We start from the raw sequence: 17,932 nt of genomic DNA, 5'->3' as shown, positions 1-17,932 counted from the left end.
TATCTATCTATCTATCTATCTATCTATCTATCTATCATCTATGTATATCTATCTATCTATCTATCTATCTATCTATCTATCTATCTATCTATCTATGTTTCTGTACCTATCTATCTCTGTATCTATCTCTGTATCTCTGTATCTATCTATTTATCTATCTATCTGCCTGTCTATCTATGACCTCTGTGTGTGTGGAAACATGGGTGGTCAGTCAAAGGACATTGGAGAGTTGGTTCCTTCATCCCACCATCCCATGGCTTGTGGGTTTTAGGGATAGAACTCAAGCTGCCTTTTCATTCTGAGCCACCTTGCTGGCCCTGCATACATATTATTCTTAATTAAGTCTCGTCAGTGAAATGGCAGTAATGTTTAGCGTGTGATAGGTAATGAACAACACATCCTGTTGCTATAATCACGATAATATCGTAACACCTCATTATCACATTAGGTTTCAGTGGTTGGGGATTTAGCTCAGTGGTAGAGCTCTTACCAAGAGCAAGGCCCTAGGTTAGGTCCACATCTGGGGATTAGGGGGAGGGATGCACTCTATAGCATACTAATATACCCAAGATACAAATGACATTCTAGGAAGCAAATGTTTGCTTTGTACTTAACTACATTTCAATAGATTTTGTAGACCACTAGGTCTGTATAATTCTCTTCTAATAGAAGGTACCCAGTCTCAGAGTTTGCATACTGTCTTTCTATGTCCTGTTGGAGTTAAGATTTGTTGCTGTTTTTGTTTTTATAAAGCTTTAGAAAATATAAATCTTTAATACATATAAAACTTGAGTCAGGAAAATATGAATTACTTATACAAACTGGAAAATCAACTTGAGACTTGAAAACTAAAAAATCTTAAATATATAAACAAGTACATACACAAATATACGCATATGTAATTTCGTGACCATGTGTGTAGCTCCGGGAATGGAACCCACGGCCTTGCACAGGCTGGGCCAGGATTCTACACTGAACTATATTCCTGGCCCTTAAATATATATTATGTAGAATGAGGAAAAGTTATATCACCTAAAATAAAACAATTAGAAAATCAACTCATTTGATTATTACAGATCTCTTCACTTTGGGAATAAAACGTGTTGATGTATGACTGTGTCATAATGTAAAACTTCCAATGAAATTCATCATTGCTTTGAGTTTCAAAGGCGAGGTAAGGCTCACTAAAGCCACCGTGTTTGTGTTCCAACAGGCAGAAAGGCAGGCTAACACCACAGAAGAGAAAATACAGAGAAACCAAGGGCGCTAAGCAGAGCAAGCGGGCAGACAGCCCACCTCTGGCAGCAGAGCCCTGGGCACATGCGCAGAGTTTCCTCCCACAGCCTCTCATTTGTCAGCTCCGCAGGCACCAGCTCAGCAATCAGACCCTCGGAGCCCACAGATGTTCCTCTACGTGGCTAATTCCCCCAAATAATGATACCTTGTGCTCTTGCATTGCATTTAAGTTTTCAAAGTCGTCTCATTACACACATTATCTCCTCCCCTAACTGTTTGCAAAGCACAAGCCAGCTTAACAAAACAGAGACCCTAGTTACCGCCGTTAACTGCAAAGTGCATATTTCGGTACCAAATAACAGCCTGTGTTTTCCTTTGCAGTTAGCTTTCCAAAGGGTCCTTCAAAGGGTCTATTACTTAATTGCTTGTTCACAACAAGCCTATGAAAGGAATCAGGTGGAAACCACATGTTCAGCTCCATTGTACAGATGAGGACCTGGTACAGAGGAGGACTCAGAACCAGGGGCTTCGAGTAAATCACTCACATCCCCTCTTGGCAAGTGCAAGGATTTGATAGGTGCCATGGTCTAGCCCAGACCTGCACGGTGCCTCTCCTAGAGGAGATGAAGTTACAAGATAAATGACAAGACTTAATATTTTACATTTAAAGGTAGTGACTGATTGATTGATGATTGATTGATTGTGTGTGTGTGTGTGTGTGTGTGTGTGTGTGTGTGTACGCACGCACAAATTCGTGTTGATGCCAGACAACAACCTTAGGTACTATTCTTCAGCTACTATCTACTTTCTGAGATAAGGTCTCTTTCTATAAAAGATAAGGTTCTTTTCTAGAAAGGCCTGGGGCTTTCTACCTGTCTACCTTGTCCCTGCCCCCTCAAACTGAAGTACTGGCGTACATATTGCCACGTTGTCTTTCATTTGGTGCTACATGGGTTCTAAGGGACGAACGAGGGTCCTTGTGCTTGCAAAGTAAGCAGCTGACCGACTGATGGAGCGGAGCTCTCTCTCCAGCCCTAATGGTGCGTATTGTATCTGCAAATCCACAAACCACATCCTACTGCTCTTAGAAAGCTACGGCTTCATCAAAAAGCTTAACAAATAGATTCAACAAGGTGAACAGGAAGAACTTTCTGTGGAACATGGAGCACCTTCTACCCTGCCCCCTCCCCTGTCCTTTGAGTCAAGAAATCACCAGGACTAAGTCCCGGGGGATAGGCTATCTTATCAGAGCTCTAAAGGCCTTATCTTAAAGCATAGGACCAGCTTTTAGACCATTTTAGAACTCCAATAGTGAAATTAAGAGGGAAAAATACACAGAAGAAAGCTTTAGTCCAGGCCCTCCTTTATTTACCTTCTGGAGGCCCAACCGGAATCTAGCGCCTGCTAGAAACACATTCTGCCCTTGAATCATACCCTCGAGCTTAGGCATCCATTTGAAATTAAAGAGTTGGCTTAAAAAAAAAAAAAACTAAACTAAAACAATGGATACCTACGACAGAGAACCAGTGGCCTTAAACAACCGTGAAGCACGACTGTGTCCACATCAAGCACATTCATTAAAAGTGGACAAAGCCAGAGGAAATACAAAATGGCAGAGGTCATTAGTGATAAGGCGGGCCCTCCCATTCCTTCCTCAGGCTTGCCATTAAATGAGCGCCAAGGTGCACATTGAAAGATCTTTCTAACGTGGTGTGTCATTTGGAGTAGAGGGCTCTACAAGGGTACAGGGGATATTGAGAAAGAAACACGAGGATTACTGTTCAAAGGCTAATTGCAGCCTATTAACGCTCTAATAATACCTTGAAAACAAAAATGCCTAAGTTCTGTCCCACCTCAGTCACCTCTGACCCTTTCCCCTGGGCTCAGAGTAGGACAATGTGGCTCATTATTATCTGGGGAAAGAAAGACCATTGAAGCTTACTTTGGGTGAGCCCTCCTGAGGGGCTAAGTCTAAATTGACATCCCAGACAGATCACCTGAATGGCAGAAGCAAGGCTTTGTGAGAGATTTTTTTCTAATTACAAAGATGTGGACAAGGCGATTAGCAAGGGGGAAGTAGTAGAGTGGTTTCTTAGAATGGTCCAGAAGGAAACATGGAACCTTGCCACGGAAGGCGTCCTGGCAAAGGGCCCTACACTGCAGGTGAAGCTTTTGAGTGAATGCAATCCTCCCTGCAGTCCTGGGGACTGACTAATAAGGGCATTAACCATCCCCAGAGGGAACAGCAGGAAACTGCCCAGCCGATGTACCCTGGGCACTCAATAAAATAAATAAGAGGACAGGAGTGTGGCAGGGGCCTCCCATAAACCTCGCTTTTATCAAAATACTAACTTTCCCCGTCAAGTGGACAGGTTTGATGGATGTGGTTCCCTGTTCCAAAGTTAATTAGTAAAAGGTAGGTAATTTATTCACTCAAGTGCAGATTAGAGACGAAGCAGCAATGAGGAACACGGCTCCTGTAGAAACCCTTGCCAGAGATTTCTAGCCAGCATCCTTCTTCCCCGTCCTCAGGCCGCCACTGTTCCCACATCAACAGATGCCTGATGGCTCCTCCCCAGCTGCATTTTGATAGAGCTGGGATTGAACTCGTGGGATTGCTTGCACGTTGCTTATTAGAAATGTTCCTTGCAGGATCATTTGCCTGCGAATTGTGGGACTATACATGACGTCATGGCAGCCTATCTGGGCAAATACTGAAGTGTATTCATTTCTCTGGGAGCATAACATTCCGGAGAAGCGCATGCGGGCTCGAGGAAAGGCAGACACAGGTAGAGCTCTCAAAGTGGACCATGTTAACCTTGGGTAGAAGACAAACTCACTCTGAACTTGGCTCGTGCATTCAGTGTTATTTACTCAGAGATCACAGGTTGATTCACAGAACCTGATAAACATACCAAATATCTTTTCAGCAGATGCTAAATTTTCTTTAAAATCGATTTGGTTGTTTGTAATCTGGTTAAAGGGCCATTTTATAATGCTTACAGGAATGGAAACCCAGTAGCCGTGGCCGTCAATGTTAGGACATCCTGAGAAGAACAAGCATTTGGTCATCAAGCCGTGCTGTGTCTTAACCAAAGAGTCTTTGAACCCAAGGACTTGTCGCGTATTTTAGTCACTCTCTTCATACTGTTTCACACATTTGAACAATAAATTATTACTGAGGGCCAGCACGATGACTCAGTGGGTAAGGGCACTGGCTACCAAGCCTGGGGATCTGAGTTTGATTTTTGATACTTTTGTGGTATGAGAATAAGATCAATTCCTGCAAGTTATCCTTTGACCTGCTCATAAGTGCTGTGGCATACATGTGCGCGCGCGCACACACACACGCTAAAGAAATAATTGTCAGAGAAAAAGAGTAGTCTAAAACAATCTGAATTCATTCAGTGTGGGTGATTTCGAGGGTGAACTGAAAAAAATCGTTGTTATCACAGGGGAAGGGGTTGTCAGAGAAATTTAATACAGAGCCCATCATTACTCTGGGAGGTCCTGGGTTTCAAATTGCATTTAATGATACAACTATCAACAGTCCTTTGAAAGAGAAGCTTAAAACGCAGTAAAGAAAGTGGTTAAACTAGGGACCAATAAAAACACAAACATGTAAATTGGGAAATGGTGCTTTGCTCTTCAGAAAATGCACGTGTATAGCTTGGGATAAAGCTCTCAGGACAATTTCCAGTGTCACATTCATAGCAAAGCAAGATGGTCAGGTGCTCTGTAAAACCGATACTCTCCCAAAATGACAACCCAAGCACAGATCGCCAATGCCATAAAGTGTTCGTTAGAGGCTGTCCAGCCAGGGTACTGGGTAAAGGCATCTGCTGCCAAGCCCAATCACCTGAGTTTGATCCCCAGAACCGACATGGGAGAAGACAACAGACTTTTGCAACTTGTCTTCTGACCTTCACACACATAAACATACACAATAAATAAAAATGGGAAAAAAATTAAGTCAATTCATTTATTTTCCAGGCAGTGGTGGCGCACGCCTTTAATCCTAGCACTTGGCAGGCAGAGGCAGGTGGATCTCTGTGAGTTCGAGGCCAGCCTGGGCTACAAGAGCTAGTTCCAGGACAGGATCCAAAGCTACAGAGAAACCCTCCCTCAAAAATAAATAAATAAATAAAAATAAAATTTAAAAAATTAATTTATTTACTTGACATTATGTGGGTTGTAAAAATATATCTCAGTCAATATCCTTTGCATGGCAGGACAGCGTTTAATGTTGACCACATGTTGAATACTTAAATAAAATCTATAAATGCAGTAATTTCACTCATTGACAGAAATTCCTAAATGCTTACACATTCAACTTGGCAAAGAGAAAAAGGCAGGAGGAAGGAAGAAAGGCAGGAGGGAGGAAGGAAAAAGGAAGGAGGGAAGAAAGGATGGCGGAAGGGAAGAAGGAAGGAAGGAAGGAAGGAAGGAAGGAAGGAAGGAAGGAAGGAAGGAAGGAAGGAAGGAAGGAAGGAAAACACCCTTCTGATAGAAGCTGGAGCTGATCCTGCTTACCTCAAGTGCAGACTTTTCAGCACAAATTAAGTGGATACAATAAAATAAATAAACACTACCACTACTTTAAAATCTAGCAACATGCCAACTGTGGGCCTGAGGCAGTTTCTCCTTAAATAACAAATTAGCAAGAAACAAGTTTTCTCTTGGTGACCTCAGAAGCTCTCGGGTCTTTGTCTCCCTCCGTGAGTCCTTTTCTGCCTACATCTTTAGAGACCTCACACTCACACACCAACAACACAGCACCTGTGCGATTCAGCTCAGCTCACAGGGGCTCTACTTCACTATGGGCACAGGCTAGCCCACTCCTCTACTTCACTATGGGCACAGGCTAGTCCATACCTCTACTTCACTATGGGCACAGGCTAGTCCAGACCTCTACTTCACAATGGGCACAGGCTAGCTCACGCCTCTACTTCACTATGGGCACAGGCTAGCTCACAGGGGCTCTACTTCACTATGGGCACAGGCTAGTCCACACCTCTACTTCACAATGGGCACAGGCTAGCCCACTCTTCTACTTCACTATGGACACAGGCTAGCTCACACCTCTACTTCACTATGGACACAGGCTAGCTCACACCTCTACTTCACAGTGGGCACAGGCTAGCTCACACCTGTACTTCACAGTGGGCACAGGCTAGCTCACACCTGTACTTCACTATGGACACAGGCTAGCTCACACCTGTACTTCACGGTGGGCACAGGCTAGCTCATACCTCTTGCCTCAGCTTCCCCAGTGCCGGATGATGTCATGCCCGGTTTCTAGAATGATCCTTTCTGACATCAACGTTCTGTGGCTTTCAGAAGCAAGCAGCAGTGAGTGACAGGCAAAGGACCTGGATGGGCTCAGATGCTCAGTCTGGGGCTTTCTCACACTGCTGGCCGGGACTACTTTGGGGTGTTCTACCTGTCATTTGTACTCAAGCTAAAACCCTGGGCCTGACTCTTTGGTCTGCGGTCCCTGTCTCCTCTCTGCTCGCCTGTTGTTGTTTAACACATGTAGCTGTCCCAGAAAACAGAGCGGACAGCCTGCGTGGGGAGGAGATCAGCTGAGCGAGCATTCTCCACCGCGGGCCTGTCAACTACCTGGCTCCAGGCAGCGCTTCCCCTGACAGCTTTACGGCCGGCACTAAGGAAGAATCAATATGAGGGCAAGGGGCTGACATTTCATTTTCTAAAAAGTGATCCATTGAGGACCAATCACCAAGCAGTGTTTATCAACCTTGGGAAATGACATTCTTTTTTTAATGGGGGAAGAGGGGAAGAAATCATCAGTGGGTGACCCAACAGACTCAATTCTCTAAGGGGCGTGTGTGGCCTCATAATTGGAAATCCCATGCATCCCATTGCCACACTTCTCTTATGTAAGACAGTGATCAATAAAATCACAAAGGGAATTAAGTCCTCAGACTTGAGGCTGCTGTGTCCCACAGCCCCCACTTTTAATAATTCTGTCTCCCTGCATTAGAGTACCGTGGGTGTTCTTTCTTCTCATCAAAGCTGATCTTAGAAGCGGAACATCCAAGGGGAGTGACTTATCTCTAATTGTTTAGTATGACTGCTGTGTTTGGGGACACTTAAAACAAAAAGATATGAAGGGGGAGGGAGGGAGGGAGGGAGGGAAGGAGGAAGGAGAAAGGAAGGAAGGGAGGAAGGAAGGAAGGAAGGAAATCTGCAGAAAAGCTAGACCCCAACTACAGAATGACCCCAGTCGGTGCACATGTCAAGTGCTGGGAATGCACATGCGCAGCTAAGCATCACACAGTGGCCAGACCTCTAGCTACTGTTCCCGAGGCAGAGAGGCCTTTTATGCTATTCATTCATTTCCCCCCATTTCTGTACTCCCGGTGTTTTTAGTTGAAACACTGAAATATGCACTAATTCAAACAAATGTTCACATAATCTCTGTTGTTCTCCCACGCGATTGGAGGAGTTGGGAATAATGCATCACCTCCTAGGCATCATAGAATGTATTGTATATGACACATGTACACAAGCAGACTCTCATAGCAGCAAATAAGGAAAAGTCTTGATTGCCTTTCAAATGTTTACTTCTTGGAGATTTAGCTCACCACTCTAGACAAACATACCGACTTAAAGACTTTGTCAAAAGGAATGGCACCAACGACAAACACAGAGACACCATACATTATTCCATAGGGTGTTATTATTGGAGTGAACAAATGGATCTCTGTATATGGGGCACTCTGGAAAGCGAGGGTATGGTCACGGCATTAGGAAACGTGTGTGACTAGTGGTCACTTGGGCGAACCCTCCCCTTTGTTCATCACCCTAATAGCAATGTATATCAGTGTGCATCAGAAGCGCTGGGGCTTGCAAATGTGATGGCCACAGTCAAAGACACTGGTTTGACATTGGTGAGATCATCAGTAGGTGGATGGGACAACAGGACCACCAGTGGTCTGAGAGCCAAGCATGGCAGCTGGGGGACCAACCGGAGCTCTAACTACAGTCCTAGCAACAAGATGACACTAGACAAGCCCTGTCTCTTTATGTCCCTTTTATCTTCGTTCACATGAAGAGCTTCATGTTGAAGGTCATATTAAAACAAAAGCCCCACCTTGGGAAACTGGGGATGTGGTGGGGAAGCTTAAATGTGGGGCACGGTTGATGATGAGCAGCTGGACCCCATGACGCAACTGATCAGTGTGAACAACTGGACAGAAGTGAGAGAAGATTGCTCCAAAGACCACACAACCAAGCCATCACAGGCTCTCTCTCCCTTTCAAGCATCAAGGTATTCCTTAAATGCACAGGGCATAAACACTCTGCCCAACCAGAAGTTGAAGATGCTGATGGCATTCTGCGAGGGATGAGGTAGCACAGGGCTCTTATTCCTTACCATTCTTGTTAACCAATAGCATGCTGAAGCTCCTACTGTGTTGTTTGGCACCTACGGTGTCTATCAAAGTTTCTTGCCACCATCCCTTAGAGGCAGACAATAACCACTGCTATCTCATACAAGAAAACAAATCCAGTTGTCAGATGGCTACGCTCAACATTTGGAAGCAGAGTCCAGGCTTACCAGAGGGATAAATGTAACAACTCATAGTTTAATGGATCTAGACATCTCCCACTGGCTTACTGCAGCCGGCTGAAATTTTCCAGGACTCTCAATGGAAAGAAGGCTGCCACCCAATTCCTGCCATAAAATCCTGGATTAATGTGGGATGACCAGAGTGAAGAGAACCCCTGGCATGCAGAAGCCTGTGGCTTTGTGTGGGGAAGGCAAAAGTCTCTTGCAGAAAACTGAGCGGGGCGGGGGGCTGTGCTCCTGTGCTTACCTACGACTGATGACAAAAGCCGCGATGAGAATGACCACAAGCACCACGCTGCCAGAGACGGAGACCAGCAGGACAGTGGAGTTGGCGCCATCTCCAATGATCCGGGAAGGCACTGGAATGACAATTACATGAAGGGCACATGGGGGGGGGGGTTCTAAGAGATGGAACTTGTTAGCACATTCAACTGTCTGAAGCTGTCTATGCAACAGCATCTTCTAAAGCAAACACACCACGCGCACACTCTTTTAAACCGTTCTGTGATGAACCTAAAAATACGTGCTTTGATGCCTTCATATCCTCTTTGTCAAAAGTCTTACATAATGAATAACAAAAATACATTCCTTAGTGAAGAGACATTTGGAAAGTTCAGAAGGGACAAATGACCCCGAATGGTCTACTCCCGTACATAGCTATTAAAAAACCAACCTATTAAAGGTGGGCTCAAAGCCTCCTCCTTAAAGCTTTCCTGCATAACATCAAGGACATGTGTGCTTTAGAGTCATCTCAACTTTCTCATCTGTCTTCTTCATCCTCGTTTAATAACTTCAGCATCTGTAACAGATGCTGAAAATTCAGTCCCACCATCTTCTTATCAAGTAGGCTCAGCTTGGGTTCGGTAATTAAGGAGGAGGCATCTCTCATCTAGAAAACTTTTGTTCAGTTAGCCATTCCAAGCTCTCCAGGGAGCAAGACTTAATGGTGTACAAAGGACGTAAAAACACGCATGCACCCTAATGACACGATTTAAACAGATTCCTAGAAATAAGTAGGGGAAAAAATGGGTAATTTTCGTTCGTTCTTTAATCTTCTCAGGAAGAAAACTTCTCTTAATGTGGGGTGGCTACAGAACCCTCAATTAGTCAGGTTAGTATACCCATTATTCATGGCTGAATAGAAGGTTCAAAAAGACTAACATTGACATCATTTTTCATTCAAGGGAAGACAGATAAGACGCTATTGCGAAAAATGTTCTCTAAGCAGCATGAGACTTTCTACTAAGTAGACACTGGTTATCTTGTTTTATGCAAATGTCCAAAGTAGCCAAATGCTTACCTAGCCAAAAATTATGCACAGCTTTTTGGGTTTCGGCAGAGTAGGGCTCAACCTATAAGTAAAAGCATCTGGGGACGGGTGGCGTCTGGGTGGTCTCTTTACCTGTATTGGTAGTGACCTCCAAGGGCTCACTGAAGTCTCCATAGCCAGCAGCAGTCCTGGCTCGCACGTGGAACACATAGGAAGTCAGAGGGTTCAGGCCTTTGATATCCGTGTTCCTGGCAGCCGTCCGAACTATGCGATAGCTTCGTTCATTCTGATCCTACAACATTGCAGGAAAGCAAAGTTGGTGAGGTGGCAAGATGCATCCTCTGACTCTAGGTAGGAGGCGGAAGCGAGTGACCCCGACACTGGGTATCTTCTCCAAGCCCCATGCTCTCGGAAATGCTCTGTAGTGCTTGCAATGCCGAAGCTCTGGTGTCATTTCTTACAGGCTCAAGAAAAGGACCAAGTTCCGGGTCACTGCTGACGTTGGTCATTATTTTTATTTCTAAATCTTGGGGATGTTGAGGATGAAACAATCTGATTTTGTAAAGAATATCAAATGATGGTTGATGTTTTTCCTATACTCTAAGATTTATTAAAACCCTGAAATCAGCATCCTGATCTTCATTTCAGAGTCTCATCCCTCGTCCATGTCCTTGAGTCCTCCTCAGCGTGGACCAGGACATAACTGTACATCAGAAACCAATATACCCACTTCTATTTTTTCTACTTGATACAAGGTTCCTTTCTGTTTGGAAAATGGCAAAAATATTGTAATCTTATATTAATTAAACAATCCAGCCGTCTTTCTGCTTCTTCTAAGGAAGTCAATAAGCAATGTCATTAATCCCAGCACTTGGGAGGCAGAAGGCAGGTGGATCTCTGAGTTCAAGGCCAGCCTGGTCTACAGAGTGGGTTCCAGGACAGCCAGAGCTGCACAGAAAAAACCCTTGTCTTGAAAAATAAAAACAAGGGACTAGAGAGATGGCTCAGCGGTGAAAAGCACTGGCTGCTCTTCCAGAGGTCCTGAGTTCAATTCCCAGCAGCCACATGGTAGTTTACAACCATCTCTAATGAGATCTGGCGCCCTCTTCTGGCCTGCAGGCATACATGCAGACAGAATACATAACTATATACAACAAATAAAACTTACAAAACAGAAACAAAGATTTTTCATTTTCAGAACAAGCTTGGATGCAAATATCTCTCTTTAGAACTCTGCCCTTTCAGAGACAATTTACTTGCAAAATTAATGTCTTTCTATAAGGGGCTGAAGAACATAATTTTCCTCACCCAGTTTTCTGTTAAAAGTCATCAAAACCCACACCTTCATTTTGAACAGCCGTGATCTGCTTAAACATACCATTATTTTAGCAGCTATGAGTCATTCTCAATAATAGGAGGTATATAGATTAGGTCTCGATTTCTTTTATTAGAAAGAAATGTAATTATATCAGAACATAATGTGTGTTTCCAAGGTAATAAGCCAAATATTACATTTCATAATCAGATTTTGTTGTGAGTCAAGATGTATTTGATTTTGGTATTGATTGTTATCTCATGTAGAAATGTTTAGTACTTGAGGAAGGGAGGGGAAGGAATGGAAAGAAGGAAAGAAAAAAAGAGTTGGAAGAAGGAAGTGAGGGAAGGAGAGAAGGGAAGACATACCTTTTCATAATACTTGACTTCATATTCTAAGATCACTCCATTTGGCCGATCTGGTTCCAACCAAGCCAGAGCCACACTGTATCTAGTGACTTCTTTAGCCTGGACCAAAGCAATGGATGATGGTGCTAGCAGGGGGAGAAGAGAGAGAAAAAAAAAAAAAAGAAAGAAAAGATCTTCCTTTAGAAAGAACCGCATCTTAAGAACCATCACTCAACAGTTTCATTTACTTCAGCAAATTCAGTGGCATCATCTTCCTCCTGGCCACTGCCTTTCTCCAGACCAGCTCAGCATTTTCCATTACCATCTTCTCCAGGCTTCGCTTTGCATGACTTTTATTTAAAAGACCATCTATGAGAAGGACCTAGGACTTGGCTCAGTGGGTGGAGTGCTTGCTCAGCAATCATCAGGACTCGAGTTTGAACCCCAGGTCTCATAGAAAAACTAGCTGTGGTTGGCACTAATCTGTGACCTTGGAACTGGGGAGGTGAATGGAGAATAAATGCTAGGAGGACACTGGGTATCCTTTCAAACTCTACGTCCAGTGGCCTCTGCACACACGCATGCATGCACGTGCGCGCACACACACCAGTGAAGCAAAGGGTTGTTGACTCTAAAAGTCCACAGGGTAAATTCCCTGTTACCTAAAAACACCCTTTCTATTGGGCTATGGGTACAGGGCATGCTGCCTGAGGTGTTTGTTTGTTTGTTTCAAGCAATAGTTGCCTCAGGACCAACTTGCCTTCAAGGTCTACCCCAAGTACTGATGCATCTTACTGACAAGCAGGGGAGACTCTGCATCCTTCCACAGTTACGGTGGGGAATGCTGGAAGGCAAAGGATTTATCCACTTTCCAATATAAATAAAGGTACTGCTTAATTACAGCAAGACTTTTCCATTTGAACACGGCCACAAAAATAATGAAGAACACAAATAAAACCACGATGGTCTCTCTGGACATAAATGACATTATGCAACCATTCTATAAGAGTTGAAATTGTTCTTGTGCCTGCTGAGTGGCAAACCTTCCTGTCCACTGAGAAAGACATGAAAGCAGTCTTTTTGGTTATGTTCTTGGAGCGGGGGGCAGTGGGGGGATGTGTGTGCATACTTGAGATTTATGAAATCAGGCTGCCCAGTGCTTGCATCTCTCCTCTGCGGTTCTGTCATCTCCAGCCAGCTGTTAGCAGCTCTGCTGTGACAGACGTGGACCAGTGCCAACGGCCAATCCCCAGAGAGAAGAGGAAACTTTCATGAAATCCTTCATCTTATCTTACAAAGCTGGCCTGAAGGACCAGAGATTAGGGGGGGATTGTTAAATTGAAAGCATAGTCACTCACTCCCCAGACTCTGGGAGTATGTGAAAATAGGCTTCCAACAAACGAGTGTTACCCTCTCCCACTTGCCCACCCACTCCCAGTACCCACGGGACCGGCAATTCTCAATGCAGGAAATAGTAAGTAAAACAAATTAGCACCAGAACCAGAATATGGAAAGCTTCAGAACCAGCTGACCACATTGGATGAGCACCCTGGTGGCGGAGTGAAAGAGGACAGGCCAGCCATAAAAGCAAGTCTCCATGACAGAGCCAATCTAGCAAGGGTTGTCTCCTACACACAGATACCAATAGCCTGACATCTCTGTCAGAGATGCTGAAAGATGGAAACATAGCTTCTGACATCCTTCCCAATGCTCCTCTCTCTCTTCCTCCCCCACCATTTCTCTCTCTCCGCTACCCCAGATTGGAACTCAGGCATAAACACCAGTGAAAGATACAGTTCAGACACATGGTCTCCATCAAAGGCAAGGCCAAGGTTAGTAATACCCAACTGGTTGAACAAAGCCGCATGCAACAGACATATGGAAGCCGCGGAACATCTGAGGAAAATGAGAAACGGAAATGTGCTTGTTAGATGTATACACACACACACACACACACACACACACACACACACACACACCACATGCTTTTTTCTTTACTGACTGGCATACTGGCATAGAACTTTTATCCTATATAGAGGTAGAGGGGTAACCAGGCTCAGAAGGCTGCCTGACTGTGAGAAGCTATTTTACTCCAGGTAAAATATATATTGCCTAACAGAGCACTTTAGCGAACATTCCATAAAAGGGGCCTCTTTAAAGTTCAATGTTCGAGACTGGGAAATGAAATCAAAAAGCGAAGCCATTAGAGGAAAAGGCAGGAGGGAAACAAATCAGAAAATTATCAAATGAACTTTCTCTGCAAAACAGTCTCGAGTTAGATTCTGAAAACACGACAGACTCCTTGGGCAACAATTGCCTGTCTGCCCTCAGAGAGTACCGCTGAATGCAAGCGGTTTCTCTATGGCTAGGTTGTCAGGACATCGCGCCACGGGGAAATGAATCATTTCAGGTCATGTTGAGCAGCAGCCTTCCTAGGGCCATTCAGAGGGAATCGGAGCTCAGCTCGGGCATTTGGAACTCTCGAGCAGGGAGTCGACAACACAATACGAGCCTGTTTGTTAATAGAATATCCTTAATGCACACCTACTTGGAAAATGGATGTGTGCCGACGTGAAATAAAAGTGGACAGAGTGGATCTTGCCTGAGGTGTCATAAAAGTGGGCGAGAGGGAAGATGGTGGAAATGACGGGATGTGGGCGGTCGGAGGAGTTCGAAGTTGATGTATGCCTCTGGTGTCATCCTACCGAAGTACGGGCTAACCATCTCTAATTCACAAAAGTACCCCGGGATTGGACTGTCATATCTGAATTCGTTCTTGACCAGCTGTTCTCGAGATGGGTGCTGGAATGGGCACGGTGACAAAGACAATCTGTGACTCTGGGAAAGACACCAAGGTCTGGCCTACATACCATCTCCTCAGAAGAGCTTCCTTCGTTCGCCCTTCCCCTGGGAAGGAGGCCTGAGAAAACTTCAGCACTGCCATACTGCCACTCTGGACAAGAGGCAGCTTGGATGCCCTCCACATCATAAGCCGCACATGGGCTCACCCCTTGCCTTTATCTAGCCTATTTCCAACTCAGCCTCCAACTCTACATCTGGAAGCCATCAGCTTGCCACGTGTGCCTGCCTGCAGCTCATTCCCCTAGATGAGGTATTTGGCAATGGAATGCCCCAGTCTTCCTCTTAGCCCTGTGGTTCCCAGGCGTTGGTCTTCTCGTACCACCCGGTTGCTGGCCACCCCCTCTGAGCTGCATCGTGAACAAGCGATCTTCTTAAATACACACACTATTTACTTAAAACTGTTATCTCGGAAGAAAACTTCCCATTAACAAGCTAAACACTATTATTACTCCCAATTAATGACAGATAACCATAAAAATATGAAATGTTAGTGAAACCATGTTATCAGCCTTCACTAGGCTTAATTGTCTTCCCAAGCTTCCTTACAATGTGAGATTCGCCAGCATTAAAAAAACATTGAGGCTACCCAGTCACCGACTTGAGATCCTGACCTTGGCATACTCAGAATTACTCAGAGGATAGTGAGAAAAAACAAGTAAGCAAACAAACAAACAACAACAACAACAACAACAAAACTAACTTTACACAAAGAGCAATTCCTTCTTTTGTAGAAACCCAATGGTCCTATCCTAGGACCACCTTAAATGCCACCACTGGTATCTATCCACATTGCCTGTCCCCAATCCATCTAGAAATGCATTTTTTCTTTTCTTTCTTTGTGTTTTATTTATTTTTTATTTTGTCTTTTCAAGACAGTTTCTCTGTATAGCACTGGCTGTCCTGAAACCCAATCTGTAGGTTGGCTTCAAATTCAGAGAGAGCTAGAATTAAAGACGTGTGACAGCCTGTCTGGCCCCTCGGGAAATGTTGTGGATCTTGTGTTATAACACGCCAAGGCTCTGTTGCCCTGCCAACAAAACAAGGTGACTAAATAAATAACATTAAGGCCCCAACTAGAATTGAAAACAAACTAAGACAATATTTAACTCAAAACATGGTGAATCTAATCATTATAGGAATTTTAGTCAATATAAGAAGATCATGTAGAGTTGACAGTTGCCTGTAGGTTTGGTTTGGTTGGTGGATCTCCTTCCCATCACCTTTGGAGGCAGTGTTCTTCTGTGAGAGAAGAACTTTCTGAGGGCTCTGAGGTTTTTTCTGGCATCTTACTTTGGGAATGGTGGAGCACACCTATAATCCTAGCACTGAAGAGGGGGATGCAGGAGAATCAGAAATTCAGGTGAAACTTTGCTACTGTGTAAATAAATTCAGGAACCAGCTTGGGCCGCATGAAACCCTTTCTCAGAAAGAGGGGGTAAAAAAGAAAGGAAGAGAGAGAGAGAGAGAGAGAGAGAGAGAGAGAGAGAGAGAGAGAGAGAGAGAAGACCTTGTGTGAGAAGGAGGTTAAGACAGCAAAGAGTGGACCTGCTGCAAGCAACAAGAACTCTTAGCCTCTGAGTCATGTGAGGAAGACCTCCAAAGCAGGAAAAATAAGGAAGATGGGAAAATCATTCAATCCACCTCACTTAAGCATTTTTACCTAAATGGTTTAGTAGAAGGCTTTACTGATTTGAAAAAAAAAATACCTGAGAAAAAAAACAAAAACAAAATTGTTTATTCTAAAATGTGTTAGTTTCCATCTTGGGAAAGTCCCTGGCCTGTTCTTGGTTCGATGCTTCCTGACACAAGCTGAAGCCGCTGGGATGCTTGCTTTAGGGGTGGGTCTTGCTTTGCGTGTCACTCCATCCTCGGGATTCAGGAAGGCTAGCGTATGCCATGGGTGGTCAATACATTTGAATGGATAATCATGAACTAAATGTTAAAATTGATCCATTTTATCTGTGGACAGTGAAACGAGTCCTGAATATTAAGGGCTACTCGTGAGTCATCCTTCAAATGCTCCGTCTGGACCTCCCTCTTATGTCCTTCTGTGACTTCAGTTTTGTCATTTAGCTAAACCAAGACGTTGACAATTAGAGGCTAAGCAAATGAGAATTGTAATTACAAACGAGACCTCTCTTTTGAAGGGCGGTGTGGCAGCTCTGAAGACTTTTCAAACACAAGGGTTGTAAAATGCCATTCAAATGTAAGCTACCAGAAAAGCCAGGCATCATTGCACCTGCTCCAGACATTTTGAGAGGACCACTCTTCAGGCTGACAAAGGTGTTGACAATTTGTTCAGCGTTTCTCATCTGTACCTCTGGGATGTGTGCAAATACTTTTCTTGACTTAATTGTCAGGACACAGATGACATTCTCAGGTCACCTCCCGAAATCCAGAAGGTCCCCAGCAATTCGTTTTGTTATGTAAGGCTACATGGACCACTGCAGACAGGCAGCTGGAGCGGGAGTCATCACTAATATAGACACACACACACACACACACCCCTACCAGGCTGCTGAAGCATAAGAGGGATCAGGAGCCCTCTGCAGTCAGACTAGGAGAGCCAAGATTGAACAATGGGAACCGACTATCTTTCCACACACTGATGGGAAAAAGTAAAATTGCTGTAAATTAGAGCTAAACCCTCAAGAAGAGAAAAGGGAAAAATTCACCCAAGTTTGGAAATTGAATGAATTGAACTTCCTAACAGAAAACTGAGATGATTGTACACACACACACACACACACACACACACACACACACACACACACACACACGTTATTCTGCATCCAGAATTCCACACATCCCCGAGAAAAGGAGAATTTAGACTCTCCATTTGCTCTGTGCCTGTGACTGCAACTGGTTTGAGAGCAGAGCACAAAGCATTCAGGGGGCAGTGCGGTTTTATCTCCATGTGTGTGTTTTGGATAAGCAGAAACTGCGCAGGTTAGAGGGTTCCGTCCTGACTCTAACAGTGGCACATTTCACCAGGAGGGGGAATTTAAAGGCGGTGCCTTGATGTCACACAGAGGTGGTTCCCTTAAGAACATGGTAAATTTAACTTTCTTTGGTTCAAAGCCCAGCGGTTCTCCTTGCTCCCCACTGATGTGAACGGCAATTTTCTTTTATCCGCTTCCGCAATGACTTGCCATTCAACATCTACAGCTCATTTTACTGCTGCAGCTTGGTGCCGGTGGCACCCAATGGGATGGGGAAGAGAAAAGGAGACGGGGAGAACAGACACAGGGAAAGATGGGCTCCACTCCTGGGCTGCACCATTGCTTTCTTGAGTCCGGTCAGCATCG

The 17,932-nt window shown here is 44.4% G+C and overlaps 1 protein-coding gene across 3 annotated transcripts in view; it reads right to left on the bottom strand.

Annotated features, from left to right (window-relative positions):
* The window catches only part of Epha4 (EPH receptor A4), a 144,678-nt gene that overhangs the window by 22,686 nt on the left and 104,060 nt on the right, over positions 1 to 17,932 (bottom strand). For all 3 annotated transcript variants that reach the window (XM_005361557.2, XM_005361558.2, XM_026786217.1), the window contains exons 6-8: positions 11,784 to 11,908; positions 10,233 to 10,392; positions 9,078 to 9,189 (exon numbers count right to left, since the gene is read on the bottom strand). In XM_005361557.2, the coding sequence (XP_005361614.1) occupies positions 9,078 to 9,189; positions 10,233 to 10,392; positions 11,784 to 11,908 (397 nt within the window). The remainder of the gene's footprint in view (positions 1 to 9,077; positions 9,190 to 10,232; positions 10,393 to 11,783; positions 11,909 to 17,932) is intronic.

Source organism: Microtus ochrogaster, linkage group LG4, assembly GCF_000317375.1.
Source record: "Microtus ochrogaster isolate Prairie Vole_2 linkage group LG4, MicOch1.0, whole genome shotgun sequence".
Taxonomy (NCBI): Eukaryota; Metazoa; Chordata; class Mammalia; order Rodentia; family Cricetidae; genus Microtus; species Microtus ochrogaster.
This window is presented reverse-complemented; position numbering and strand designations above follow the sequence as displayed.